Source organism: Capricornis sumatraensis, chromosome 3 (assembly GCF_032405125.1).
Source record: "Capricornis sumatraensis isolate serow.1 chromosome 3, serow.2, whole genome shotgun sequence".
Taxonomy (NCBI): domain Eukaryota; kingdom Metazoa; phylum Chordata; class Mammalia; order Artiodactyla; family Bovidae; genus Capricornis; species Capricornis sumatraensis.
Window position 1 is genome coordinate 27,672,734 of NC_091071.1, and position 15,127 is coordinate 27,687,860.

A 15,127-nucleotide genomic window follows, 5' to 3' on the forward strand; every position below is an offset into this window, starting at 1 on the left:
CCACTGGAAAGTGTACTAAATCTTTACAGCTTGGTGCATTTAACGTTTTATCTACACCTGTGTATGCACCACCGGATCAGAATCTAGGAAATTCCCTCGTGTTCTCTCACAGTCAATTCCCTGTAGAGCCACTATTCTGACTTCTATTTCATTGCTCTTGCCTGTTCTTCAACTTCATAAAAACAGAATCACACAAATGTACTCTTTTGTGTCTGGCTTATTCTGATCAGTATAGTATCTCTGAGACTCATCCTCCTTGTGTATATTAGTAGCTCATTCCTCTCTCCTGCTAGGTCACGTCTTTTGTATAAATACATCGCAATGTATGCATCCATCCTCCTGTGATGGACATTTGGGGTAATTATGAATCAAAACGCTAAGCACATTCTAGCCGATTGGTTTCTGTGATACAGTCTCTTGATTCCTTTTTTTTTTAAAGTTTATTTATTGGGCTGCGCCAAGCCCTAGGTGAGGCACAAGGGCTCTTTGATCTTTGCTGTGGCATGTGGATCTTTGGTTGCACCATTCAAACTGTTAGTTGTTTTATGTGGGATCTAGTTCCCCAGCCAGGGATAGAACCCAGGCCCCCTGTATTAGGAGATCAGAATCTTAGCTGCTAGACCACCAAGGAAGTCCCTCTCCTAGCATACACACTGAGTGAGATGCTGCGTTAAAGGAAATCAACGCTGAAGATTCACTGGAAGGACTGATGCTGAAGCTCCAATACTTTGGCCACCTGATGTTAAGAACTGACTCACTGGAAAAGGCCCCTGATGCTGGGAAAGACTGAGGGCAGGAGGAGAAAGGGGCAACAGAGGATGAGATGGTTGGATGGCATCACCAACTCGATGGACATGAGTTTGAGCAAACTCTGGGAGAGGATGAAGGACAAGGAAGCCTGGTGTGCTGCAGTCCAAGGGGTCACAAAGAGTTTAACATGACTTAGCCACTGAACAACAACAATATATAGTTAAAAGCTACGAAAAAAATTCTCCCATAATCTCTAAGGATTAGTAAGGCAATGTTTTCATTTTTCTACCTCCATTTCCAGTCCTGCCCACGCACATTACGCATTTTGTCAGTTATAATGACAGTGTGCCGACAACATGGGCCTTGGCTAACTTCTTTCCCTTTGTTGTTTAAAAATAAAACTGTTGGTGCCGCAACAGTGTGTTCCCAGTTCTCCTGTTAGAGGGATGTTAGCAGTCCACTGCCACATTATCCGCGGTGTGCTCAAGGCCCTGCTGCCGGCAGGCATCTGAACTGCCCTGAACGTCACCCTGGGCCTCCTCGTTTGTTCTTTTGAACTGGGTCCTCCAGGAAAAGGTCCAGCCAGGGTCAGAACACGGGTAACATTTTTGATAAATGCAGCTGGAGGACTTTTCACAAAAGCTGGCATTGATTTAAAGAGAACACAGAGAGGGTCTGGGAACTGGACGTGCTCTGATTCCCTCTTTGTTCACACACCAATGCCGGGCCACAGGGTGATGCCAAGCCACGGTGTGGGAGGGTATGGGGTCTGGGTGACCTGGCCAAGGCCTCTAGGAACCCACACCAACAGGCCACACACAGTGCGGTGTGAGGTACAGAGCACCCCGTGGCTTCTTATTCTTATTTTGTGCAACAGCTGTTAGGCTCGCATCTAAACAGCAGTCTCCCGTTAGCGTGCATGCTGCAGCTACTTTTTTAATTAAAAAAATATTTTTACTAATATACATGCATTTGACGGAGAAGGCAATGGCACCCCACTCCAGTATTCTTGCCTGGAAAATCCCATGGACGGAGGAGCCTGGTGGGCTGCAGTCCATGGGGTCGGGAAGAGTCAGACACGACTGAGCGACTTCCCTTTCACTTTTCACTTTCCTGCACTGGAGAAGGAAATGGCAACCCACTCCAATGTTCTTGCCTGGAGAATCCCAGGGACAGGGGAGCCTGGTGGGCTGCCATCTATGGGGTCACACAGAGTCAGACATGACTGAAGTGACTTAACAGCAACAGCAACATGCATTTGATGACTCTGAATTTAGAACACTTAGAATCAGCATGAGCAAGGTAAAAAGGTGTCCTTTTCAGGGGGAGGAAAGTGCAGTGACAGTTACATCAGATGTGAGTTCACATTCCCAGTTCTGCCCCCTGGACCTCAACATGCTGATCTGTTAACTGGAAGCACCACAGTGAAGCTGATGCAGCCATCAAAGACTCCCTTACTCTGTTCACTTTTCTTGAGCTTATTTGTGATGGCTGGAGCTCCAGCAGCCATCTTGGACCATGAAACCAACTTAAGAATGGAAGGCAAAGATGACAGAAGCACACACGCGCGCGCGCACACACACACACACACACACACACACATACAACAGCAGCCATCTTGGACCATGAAACCAACTTAAGAATGGAAGGCAAAGATGACAGAAGCACACACGCACACGCACACACACACACACACACACACACACACACACACACACCAGCAGCCATCTTGGACCATGAAACCAACTTAAGAATGGAAGGCAAAGATGACAGAAGCACACACGCGCATGCACACACACACAAACAGTGAAGGAATCTGAAGCTACCAAACTCATGAAGCTGTCAGATGTGCGTGTGCGTGCTAAGTCGACTCAGCTGTGTCCGACTCTGTGTGATCCTATGGACTGTAGCCCACCAGGCTCCTCCGTCCATGGGATTCTCCAGGCAAGAACACTGGAGTGGGTTGCCATGCCCTCCTCCAGGGGATCTTCCCGACCCAGGGACTGAACCCGCATCCTTATGTCTCTTGCATTGGCAGGTGGGTTCTTTACCACTAGAGCCACCTGGGAAGCCAGAAGCTGTCTTATCAGCCCTGAATAGCACACCTCTAAATTTCTACTATGGCTTCCTTGATGGCGCAGATGGCCCTGGGTTGGGAAAATCCCCGGAGGAGGGCACGGCAACCCACTCCAGTGTTCTTGCCTGGAGAATCCCATGGACAGAGGAGCCTGGTGGGCCACAGTCCCTGGGGTTGCAAAGAGTCAGACATGTCTGAGCAGCTCACACTTCCACATCCACTTTCAGATTCCTATCACAGGGGAAAAAATATCACAGCTGTTATTATCATGTCGCCATTATCTGCCCTGGAGAAGGAAATGGCAATCCACTCCAGTACTATCGCTTGGAAAATCCCATGGATGGAGGAGTCTGGTAGGCTACAGTCCTCGGCGTCACAAAGGGTCAAACACGACTGAGCGACTTCACTTCACTTCTTCATGGCTATAGCTTATTTCCTTTTAAAACTTTCAGCTTAATAAAACCCTTATTATTAGGAAAAAAGGATGTTTGATTATTGCAAGCTGAAAACCATCAACTTAGGTATTTAAACCCAACAAAAACAAACCTTAACCCTCCTCTGGGACATCCTCCACAGCCTCACGCTGGGGAAACTTAAATGGTCCCCATTTAAGTTAAAAGTAAAAAAGTTTAAACCATTTAAACTTAAATGACTCTCTCGGGACAGTGACACAGAGCAGGGCTCGTCCTGGATCCCAGGACCCACCTCTCACCTGCACGAAGAAGTAGATGAGGCCCAGGGGCGGGATGATGACGGCCGCCATGGGCGTGGCCAGCAGGATGATGATGCAGGCGCCGATGACGTTGAACAGGGAGCCCATGAACATCTTGATGACCTGCGGGATCATCGAGTCCACCGTGTCCAGCTCCTTGGAGAAGCGGTTCACCAGGTTCCCGCTGGGGGTCCGCTCGAAGAAGCTTATGGGCGACCGGAGGACGTTATGCAGTAGGTCCAGGTGCAGGCGGCGGGAGGCGAAGATGCCCCCGATGGACACCGCCATGGAGTAGCCGAACACCGTGATACCTGCAAACACTCTCGTGTCAAACTCCACGGCAGGAGAGGGACCGAGCTGGGGCAGGGGCAAGGAGCCATGTGACCACGTGGACAAAGCAGCCTGGACTCCCAGCTTCTAATAACAACCATAATGGTGGCTATTATTAACCCAGCACACACTATGTGCAAAACTCACCGTGTCTTTTATGTGCAACTAATCCTTTTGAGGACCCTGTATATGTTCTATTAGTACCCATGTTAAAGATATGAAAGAATACTGTGGGAGTGGGTAGCCTTTCCCTTCTCCAGGGGAATCTTCCCAAGCCAGAGATCGAACCCAGGTCTTCCGCATTGCAGGCGGATTCTTTACCAGCTGAGCCACCAGGGAAGCCCAACTGAAGCTCAGATGGGTGAACTCCTTTGCCCTCAGGAAGAAGAGGGTGGGCTCTGAGCCACACTACCTTGCTCAGTGCCAGCTCTGCCATGAATAAGCTGTGTGACTTTGGGCAACTTACTGCACCCTTCTGGGCCTCAGTTTCCACATCTCTAAAACTAAGAAAAATGAGCTCCTACCTCATGTGACTGCTGAAAAAGTAGAATAAAACATCTTAAAGTGTTGACAACAGAACCAGACATCAGGTAAGTGCTGCAAACATTAGCTATGACTGGTAATGCTGCTGCGTCTGGGGATCTTTGTGGGACCACAGGAAGGGTACACACAGGACTTCTCAGCATCCTCCCTGTTAACCTCTGAGGTTGGATCATCCTCCATTGTGGAGTCTGCGCTGGGCACCGCAGGACGTTTAGCAACATCTGGCCTCTAGATCCCAGCAGCACCTGCCTCCACGGGGAAGTTGTGATAACTTCAAGTATCTCTAGATATGACTAAACTCTAAGTATCTCTAGACATGAGGGTAGCACTGCCTGTGTTACGAACCACAAGTAGCAACTAATTCCCACCTTTGGGCAGAAGGCAGAAGTCCACAAATAGGACTTCACAGAAACTCCATCACCCTGCCAGAACAATGAGGGGCAAGGGTCCCTGGTCACCTTCTGTTTCTCAACTCATCTGTAAAATAGGCACGTTGGAGCTCTCTTCCCCTCTGTCTCCCAGAGCCACAGGAAACAGAGCATCCGAGAAACGTTCATTCTACAAATATCTGAGTGTCTCTTATGTGATAGTGTTCATGTGTGTTTGGCTTGGTTTGTGGCTCTAACAAAACCCTGACAAGTTGGGGGATCTGATTCTATAACAAGAAATGGAAGTGGCTCCTAGTGCCAAGAGCAAGTGGGGGCCTGGGGAGGCTCACCTTGTGAAATGCCCAGGGCTCCATAGACACTCAGTCGGACTTGCGTGTGCTCCTGGGTCCCGTTGACGATGGGGTCATCTGTCCAGAGACTGAGCCAATAGTTAGAGGCCAGGGAAGCCACGTGGTTACACAGGAAAAGGAAGATGCTCAGAAAGGAGATGAAAAGTCCAATCGCCTTCATGTAGTCCCAGTACACGGAGAGCTTGACCTGAGACCAGGAGAGAAGGCATCTTACAGAACACACCCACCAGCCGTGCCTACCCAAGGTAAGCAGCCTCAACAGACCCTGTGCAGTCCACTGTCCCCACCTGTGCTCAAGCCTACAATCCCTTTCCCCTTAGTTACTTGGCAAAGAAGTCAACAGAAGCAAAGCCAAGGTTTCTGCCCTCATGGAACTTCAGGTTGAGCAGTGAGACAGGCTTTCATCAAATAACTGCCCAGATAAATGTATAATCCCAGAGAAGGGCTGGGAAGTGGTACATGATTCCACGGGAATATGAAACTGGGTACCCTGACCTAACCCAGGGTGGAGAGGAATCAGAGGAGGTTTGCTGTAAGGAAGGGACATCAAAGAATTAACCAGGTGAAAATGAGAAAAAAAAAAAAAAAAAGGGCACTCCAGGCACAGGGACCAACATGTGCAAAGGCCCTGAGGTAGGAGGGAAGCAGAAAGGAGGCAAGGCTGGAGAACAGGGAGTGGCTGGACCACACAGGACCCGAGGGATCCTGGACAGGATTAAGTTTTACTCCAGGACTATCAGGAAGGCATCAAAGAGCTGAAAGAAAATGGGGAGATGGGACCTGTTGCCTAGCAACCATGACCAAGTGTCATACCCACTCCCCACACCTCAGTCCTCTGAACACAACACCAATTCCTGCCCCTCACAACTGGCCTCCAACCGCTGGGCGCTTGCTCAGCCTGTTTCCCAGCTCCACGGAGTGACAGCTGGGGGCCTCTTTTACTCCAGTATCTCCTGTGGAGCCCCTCATGGGGTCCATGTAATTACATGTGGTGACTCAAAGCGCAGCTGCACACCACGGATGGGTGCAGTGTGCTCTGGGTCAGCCTGACACCCAACCTGCGTGACATGGATTCGGCAAACTCCAGGTATCTTTCCCTGGGTGTGTGCTCCCTGTCACATCAGGCTTTTCATGAGGGTGGACTCCTCATGAATGGGATTAGTGCCCTTATAAAAGGGATCCCTCACCCTTCTGTCATATGAGGATGCTGCGAGAGGATGGCCGTTTATGAACCAGGGAGCTCTCTAGCCAGACACTGAATCTGCTGGTGCCATGATCCCAGACTTGCCAACATCCAGAATTATGAGCAATAAATGTATGTTGTTTCTAAGCCACCTGTACCATGGCCTTCTGTTATAGTAGCCCAAAGGGACTAAGACAGGTATTAAAAACAAAGCCCCAGCTGAGACCTTCTCAGTGATCAACAGGGACACCTTAGACACTTGTAAGCTTGGTTCCAGACTACTACAATAAACCGAATATCCCGATAAACTGAGCCACATGAATTTTCTGGTTTCCTGGTGCATATAAAAGCTATATTTATGCTATACTGAAGGCTATTAAGTGTGCAACAGCACTATGACTAGAAACACAATGCACACACCTTAATTAAAAATACTTGGTTGTGTACCATTTCACGCCAGTCAGAATGGCTGCGATCCAAAAGTCTACAAGCAATAAATGCTGGAGAGGGTGTGGAGAAAAGGGAACCCTCTTATACTGTTGGTGGGAATCCAAACTAGTACAGCCACTATGGAGAACAGTGTGGAGATTCCTTAAAAAACTGGAAATAGAACTGCCATGTGACCCAGCAATCCCACTGCTGGGCATACACACCGAGGAAACCAGAATTGAAACAGACACATATACCCCGATGTTCATTGCAGCACTGTTTATAATAGCCAGGACATGGAAGCAACCTAGATGTCCATCAGCAGATGAATGGATAAGAAAGCTGTGGTACGTATACATGATGGAATATTAAGCAGCCATTAAAAAGAATACATTTGAATCAGTTCTAATGAGGTGGATGAAACTGGAGCCAATTATACAGAGTGAAGTAAGCCAGAAAGAAAAACACCAATACAGTATACTAACGCATATATATGGAATTTAGAAAGATGGTAACAATAACCCTGTATGCAAGACAGCAAAAGAGACACAGATGTATAGAACAGTCTTTAGGACTTTGTGGGAGAGGGACAGGGTGGCATGATCTGGGAGAATGGCATTGAAACATGTATAATATCATATATGAAATGAATCGCCAGTTCAGGTTTGATGAATGATACTGGATGCTTGGGGCTGGTGCACTGAGATGACCCAGGGAATGGTACGGGGAGGGAGGAGGGAGGGGGGCTCAGGATGGGGAACACGTGTATACCTGTGGTGGATTCATGTTGATGTATGGCAAAACCAGTACAATATTGTAAAGTAATTAACCTCCAATTAAAATAAATTTATATTAAAAAAAATACTTGGTTGCTAAAGTGCTAATCATAACTTGGTCCTTCAGTGAGTTGTAGCAGTAACATCAAGGATCACAAATATTATAATGTTAACATAGTATAACAATAACAAATATAATATTTTATATTAATAACAAACTATAATAATGATAAAGTTTGAAATATTCCAAGAACTACCAAAATGTGGCACAGAGAGCCAACGTGAGCAAATGCTGCTGGAGAAATGGCACTGATGTTCAACACAAGATTCCCATATACCTTCAATTTGTAAAAAAACAGCATTTGTGAAGTACCACAAAACCAAGTGCCATAAAACAAGATCTGCCTGTAATAAGGGCAAAAATAGAAAATAAAAAGAAGTGAAAGATAATCTTTTCTGATGACACAATTAATGTTCTTCAGGGCTGCGTCTGTGATGACTTGAAACCAACCCACACACAGCTGACCCCTGTGAGGCTGGAGCCTGGATTCAAGGCATCGCATCATCTATGGCCACCAAGGCCCCAGCTGCTCAAAGGAGGCAGCGGTCAGGCAGGCAGAGGCTACAGTGCCAACACTGGAGCCTGAGTATTGGGTTCACATCCCAGCTCTGTTGCTCACCAGCCGTGACCTGTGGCAAGTCACCTTGGCCCTCCACCCTGGTTTCCAGCACTTAAAACAGTACCTTTCAAGCCTCCTGGGGAGGAAGACCTAAGTCAAGATGACCAGAGCACCCCGCCCAGGGCCCAGCCCCCGCAGACCCACAGCAACCTGACCGCCGTCCTCACCTGCCCCGTCTGAGCCTTGTCCGCCTCCACGAGCTTCCAGGTCTCCTCCGTGGGCCCAGGCTTCTGCAGCTCGGCGGTGCTGGTGTGATGCCGGCTCACATCCCCGCTGTAGGAGGAGGAGCTGCTGAGCTGCCTGGGGAAGCAAGGCACACGGGTGTCCCCCAGATGAAGGCCCTGGGCAGGGTCGGTGCCCCCCCACCCCCTGCCCTAAGCACCAGGCCTCGTTCACGCTCCTGATTATGTAGAGGAGACTCATAGAGGGGAGCGGTCTGGCCGCAGGGTCCCATGGGAGAACTATTCCTTTAGGCAGATTTTATTCAAAAAGCATCTCCCCTCCACCCCCACCCCGTGCTCATCAGCTTTATGCGGATCATGACAGATTATCACCCAGAGAGCTTTCCTCCCTGAGGAGGTGTGTACTTGCGGGACGTCGTGGGGTGTGTATGTTCATGTGTGTCCACGTGTGCACACGGCTCAGATCCACATGAGCAAAGGATGGGGTGCAACTTCCATCTTGTAGTCAACTGTGCTGCCTTCTTGGTTTGTTTGTCTGCCCCGATGCTGTGAGTGTGGAGGTGGGAGAGGCCCAGGGAGCTGGGGACGGAGGGGTCCTCCAGGATGCGGCCAGTTAGGGACTGAGGAACCACGTCCTGCCAGCAGCCTCGTGCATTTGGAAGAGGATCCTTCCCCAGATGAGCCTTCAGCTGAGACAGCCTCCAGCTGATGCCTTGGTTACAGCTTTTGAGAGACCCTGAGCAGAGGAGCCAGCTAAGCTGTGCCCAGACACCCCGACCCATAGGAACTGAAATGACAAACCACTGAGCTTGTGATCACTTGTCACGCAGCAACAGAAAAATGAATACCCAGTTGCTGTGTGTTTCTGCTCGGTCCACCCATGGCGTGCTGCTGCAAGCGTCCTGTGGTCACCTGCTCCGAAACCCCAGGACTGCCTGCAGACGCCTGCCCCATCTCAGCCAATTCTTCCCTTATGCTGGCTGCCTGCACAGACCAGGACAGTGCCCCCTCAGCCCCGCGCATGCTCCAGGCGAGGCACTGTTATGCGTGCTTCACACACACGCCAAGCTCACACCCTGACTGCTGCCCGAGCAGAGAAGGAAGTGTGTCGTGTGTGACACACAGCTGGGTGCAGGAGGGGACTGTGGGCAGGGTTCTGAGGGGCACAGAAGCTCATGCTCATTTTCTTCCCAGCCCATGTCTGTGAAATCCCCCCACCCCAAAAGAAGTAACCCCAGGCAGCTCCAGCTCACCTAAATAATAACTGCGCAGCATTTACTGAGTGCCGAAGGCAGGAGGTACAGTTCTAAGCGCCCACATGCCACATCACAGAAGCCTTCCTACAATCCTACACGGCAGGGGCACCAAAGACCCCATTCAACAATGGAAGAAACCGAGGCACAGACAGGTCAATGCTGCTCCTCCAAATACCCCATGATCTGACCAAAAGCAACCTTCTTTAAAGCACCAAAGCATAAAACTTAGGAGCACTGGCTCAGAGGCTGAACTCAGGTTCAAATATTCAAGCCTGGCTTCTCTGGTTGTATGGCCTGTGGACAGCTCTCAGTCTGCCCACCTGTAAAATGGGAAGATGAGAGAAACTACCTCCAGGTTTATGGACTATACAGGACTTGGCACTGCACCTGGCTCCTAATGGCACATAAAACGCAGCTGCTATTGTTACTGTGACTATTTTGAATTGGCTGTTGGCTCTTATAGCCTCAACATTCCAGGCCCCGCCAAGTGACTTGAGCAAAGAAAGAGCCACACCATGTAGGGAGCTTGAGTGTCAGAAGTGCAGACGGATGGTTAAATCCAGCTGTGAGGCCTGCGTGAGCCATGCCCCCTGGCAGGAGCACAACAAGGCTTCCCCTTTGAGCCTCTGCTCTCTGGGAAGTGAGGTTCTGCCAGGATTTGGGGTTGGGGGAGGCGCGGGGGAAGCAGAAGCTAAAGGCTTTTTTTTGGCGTTGAGCCTTGCTGCGGACACCCCGTTCCTCCTCCCTCCCCACTGGCAGGGGGAGACATGTGGTGCCGGGAAAATCCACAGCGTCCCCCGGGCTGCTCCGCCTCACCTCTGCATTTGCTTCCCTGCAGTGTTCGTCACCAGCATGCCGTTCTCCATCTGTTTCACCTCCTTCCCTGGACCGCCGACGCCTGCCAAGCCTGGCAGAAAGGAGGAGGGGGAGGATGGTGATTTCAAGGGCTGGACACCAACATCTGTCACCGTGTAGGGAGACGACAGACAACCTGGCCACCAGGAAGCTCAGAAAACAAGACCTGCTTTACAGCGGCCACAGACAGGCTTCCCGGCTGGCCAGCTCTCTCGGGGACAGGGATGGTGTTTTGCAACCATCTCAAGAGTCCTGAGCAAGTGCCCTGTGCCAGCAGCAACCAGCAAAATCCAGTTCTGCTGATGGTCTCTGGGCTGTGTGCAGCCTGGCTCATGGGGTCAGGACACAAAGGAACCATGCAGGGGAAAGGACACGCTCTTCTGGTCCCCAAGCATCCCAGACAGGGGTGAAACCCCAAATAAATAACAACCCCTGTGGACAAGGGCATCAGACACTGGAGTCCCAGGCGCCCCCAGCCAAGGGACTGGTTGCAGGATCAAGGGGAGGTCCTGAAGATCGGGGTAAGGGGTTACCTGGGACTGCTGGGGCAGTGGCTATTCTCCCAGTAATACAGAACTATTTCAACAACTGAAACAGGCACCACGGGCACACCAGCCGGGTATCTGCTCCAATCCCAGGAAGTATCCGCCCAGCATTAACACTGATCCCTGTCACCTTAGGGACAGTGGCTGGCATTTATTCAGTGTTAGCCACTGCGCTCTGCTGAAATACATTATCTCCTTTAATCTTCCGGCAAGTCAGGGATACGTTTATTACCGCCCACTCTGCACTGACTCCCTCACTCTTTGGTGCCGGGAGACAGAGAGCAGGAGAGAGAACGTAATGTAGGGCTCCAGAGGGCTGACCCCGGCAGAGGATGCAGGAGAGAAGCTACAAAAGGGTATGAATACACAGCCGGCAGCGAACTCGCGAACATGCTGATGCGACATGAATTAAAGCAGAATCCAGCAAGAGTGACTCTCTCAGGCAACCACCACGGGAAGTGACAGAGGATGGCAAGGAAGCAGAGCTGGGGGTCATTCCTGGGCTGATGCGGGGGCCCTGAGCCGGTGATTCTCAATCTTGGCCATGTGTGAATCATCTGGGGATGACCTGGGGCTGGCCCTGGCCCCTGCACTGACTCTGCCAGGGAGGCTGACCCCACGCTGCGAGCAGTCAGGGGGCTGGGATGCGTGGGAAGTGCTTGCTCACCTCCTAGCTGTGTGAACTAGGGAAGCAATGAACCTCTCTGAGCCTCACTTTCCACATCTGCAGAATGGGAGGAACAGCAGCACCAGCCCCCATGAGCAAGAGGAAGAAATGACGCTGCGCTTGTTGAATGGAAGACGAGGTCATGGTGCTTACTGTTATCTGCATTTTTAAACGTGTCCCGTAGATAATTCTGGGGCACATCCACGACTGAGAATCACTGCTTTAAATGTTTCCTTTAAAATCAGCAATTTTTTTTTAAATTGGGGGGGGGAGGGAAAAAGTAAAACAAATGAAAAAGAAGAGTGATAACAGGCAGGACTTCCCATGCAGCGGCCTGCAGACAGCGCAAACACACATGCATAGCACTGGGGCCCAAGCCTGGCCTTGACTGTCTTCCGCTGTGCAGGGCAGGGGTGCTTTACAACACTCCCAGAGACCCCCGTCTTGCAACAGGTACTTCAGAGAGCCCCGTCCTGCCCAGCTGCCCAGGCGCCCTCTGGAACCTCAGCCTTCTCTACCCCCTCCTGCTTCACATGCAGTGGAGGTCCCCACAGCGGCCTCCATGGTAGCCCCTTCATCAAAACCCTATTAGTCCACTGGGCGATACACCAACTGGGGCAGCTGGAAAACCTTTGTCTGCAAGGGAGGGACCGTGAGTCCCAGGAGGAGAATGGGAATGTGTGTGCTACATCGTCCTGTTCTTTGCAGGGGATTTGCCCCCTTCCCCAGTCTCCCAGGATGCCCAGGCTTCCCAGCCAAGGGGGAACCTGCCCAAGGTCAGCCCATCAGGACCTCTCCCCCAGAGGACTTTGAGTGGTGGCCCCACAAGGACCAAAGATCTGTACAACTGCTCTGTCCCCAAAGGAGTCTCACGTCCAGAGCTCCCAATGTCTGAGTCTTGATCATCCACTTTTGCCTTTGATTTCTGCTATCTGCTTTTGATTTCCTTTTGCTACTTGGAATATTTCTGGTAAACACCCTTGTTTAAGTGGCCAAAATCAGCTTCAGTCGCTGTCAAAAGGGGCCTTGGTGTGAACCCCCAGCCACACACTGCTGGCTCTGGAAGGTAGGAGGCATGGGTCTGCTCTGGGGCCAGTTCATACCTTTCTGTCACTAGAGGGAGACTGGGCAGCCTTTCCTGCTCAAGTTCTTCTAGAAGACATGCCACCTCTGGGCACCCCTGGCACCTGCAGCTACTCCACGAGGGGCTCATCACCCTGTGCTTGGGTCTTAATCATGCCCAGGAGGTGTGGGTGGGATCATAATAACCAAACTGTTACCATGCATCTTCCACCTACTGGGTGCTGGGCATTTCACAACCAGGGTCTCTTTCAAGGCTCGCTGCCTGTGGTCATCTGACCTGCGACACAGTACAGCTTAGCCACTGTCACTCAGTTGACCAGTGAGAGATGGGGAGAGTCGATCTGTATCCCCAAGGGACAACTGCAAAGCTGGCACACAGTAGGTGCCCAATAAATGCTGGATGAATGACGGGAAGGGATGGAAATGCAGACGTTCACGGCCCCCTCCCCAGGCATGCAGCAGCAGGACAAGTCATATGCAGCCTCGAGCTGCAGGCACAGCCAACTCCAACCCGCTGGCACTGACCTTCCTCCTCATCCACCACGTTGATGCCTAGGAATTCACAAGACCCAAGAAAGTGTTAAGAACCAAGGCAAAAGAACCCTCCCCATGAGACCCCCATTTAAATGCCCAGAGAAGGCGGATGAATGTTTTTCCTTAAAGGTGAGGGGCAAGGACAGCTAAGGGACCTGTTGCGTTTGTGCTTTTTGGTTTCCCCATCCCACGTGATCTGGGTGTATCCCTGACAAGAACACTACTGCCTGGGGCCTACTCCCTTCTCTAAAAGCTCGAAGTGTTCAAACATAAGGAAAGCTAGAAAAATGCAGACGGACCTTCTGTCTTCATGCCTGTTTTCCAGGCAGCAGAGGGAGAGAGAGAGAAAGTATTACAATGTGAAGGGCAGGCGTGCCAGCCAGAAGGTGGCACAGGCCCCTAGCCAGTCCACAGTCCTTGCTTCTTCAAGGGCACGAACACCTTGCTCTGAGCCAGTTCCACGTGGAGAGGAGGGGGGAGGGGTGGTGACTCGGCTCAGATATCATCTTGGACCTTCCCAGGCTAGGACAGGGACCCATCTCAGGGTCCTTCCAACTCCCCAGGCTCGCCTCCCTCACATGTTTAGTACTGTGATGTCCTTGATTATTTAGCACTTGTCTCCCCCATCAGACTGTGAGCTCTCAAGAGAGCGTTCCGAGGTCTTATCTACCACTCTACTCCCAGCACTTTGTGCATCTGATGGCCATGTGGGGTTGCACAGGATGTGCACTGCACAATCCACAGGGCACCATTCCACATGGTAGCTCAAGTACCAGATGTCCCCGTGGCACACAGCAGAGAAGCAGATGGACAAATTAACAAATGAACGGCCACATGAACAAGCAGAGATGACCTTCCAATGCCGGAAGAGGCACCATAGCAGACACAGTGATGCCATGTCGTAGCCCAAATCCACAAAGCTGGTTTCTAAACCAGCCCTGAGAGAAATGTGTAAAATCGGCTCACAGTTGTTCCTAATCTGGGGTATATACACAGCTGTGTTACTGTCCAACCATTACGCAGGACATGCCTTCAACGATAAAGATGTAACTCATTCATTCACTTATTTAACACATTCCCTGAGTATCTATGATGCACCAGGCACTGTTCTCAGTCTTGGGGACACAGAGGTGACCAAAAGCCCTCACAGAGCCTGGATTCCAAGGGAGAGAAAGAGAGTATAAAGTAGCAGATTCAGAATTTACCGTGAGGCAGTGTTAAAAGCTACAGAGAAACAGAAAGCCAGGTAAGGAGAAAATTTGAATGATGCGGGGGTGGGGGAGTTGGGAGAGGGAGGATCACGTGAAATAATTCAGAAGCAAAGACATAAGACTTATAACCCAATGGCTCTCCCTTGAGGGCTTCCGAGCACCCGGGGACGGGGCTGTGATGCTGGTAACCAGGCATCTCCCGGCCCTTGAATCACATAAACGCTGCCTGGGCCGAGTGTTCAGCCAGCCGCTCATCCTCAAGGCTGGCACCTCGCAGGCTGTTTATTCTCAAGAAGGTCCTGGAACTCTGCCTGGGCAAGAGCCAGCAGGCAAGCTTCCCCCTTGAGGGAAGAATTCAAGTCACTGCTTTACAGTCAATGCCGGGTTTTTGACCAAAAACGGAATCGACTGGCTACATCACCCGGCCCAAGCCTCCTGCCTCAGCCCTGCAAGTTCTTCAGACTCAAAAGGGGAAGAAACACGGACACTGAGGATAGAGGGGAGGAATGTGCCGTCTCTCTGACGGGCTCTCCAGCTGCTGTTCGGTGCTTACGACTGACTTTTTGCAGCAAGAG

General features: G+C 50.9%; 1 protein-coding gene across 1 annotated transcript in view; it reads right to left on the bottom strand.

Annotated features, from left to right (window-relative positions):
• The window catches only part of ABCC1 (ATP binding cassette subfamily C member 1 (ABCC1 blood group)), a 107,168-nt gene that overhangs the window by 13,482 nt on the left and 78,559 nt on the right, over window positions 1-15,127 (bottom strand). The window contains exons 20-23 of the mRNA XM_068968395.1: window positions 10,474-10,564; window positions 8,387-8,519; window positions 5,131-5,338; window positions 3,540-3,850 (exon numbers count right to left, since the gene is read on the bottom strand). Coding sequence (XP_068824496.1) covers window positions 3,540-3,850; window positions 5,131-5,338; window positions 8,387-8,519; window positions 10,474-10,564 — 743 coding nt within the window. The remainder of the gene's footprint in view (window positions 1-3,539; window positions 3,851-5,130; window positions 5,339-8,386; window positions 8,520-10,473; window positions 10,565-15,127) is intronic.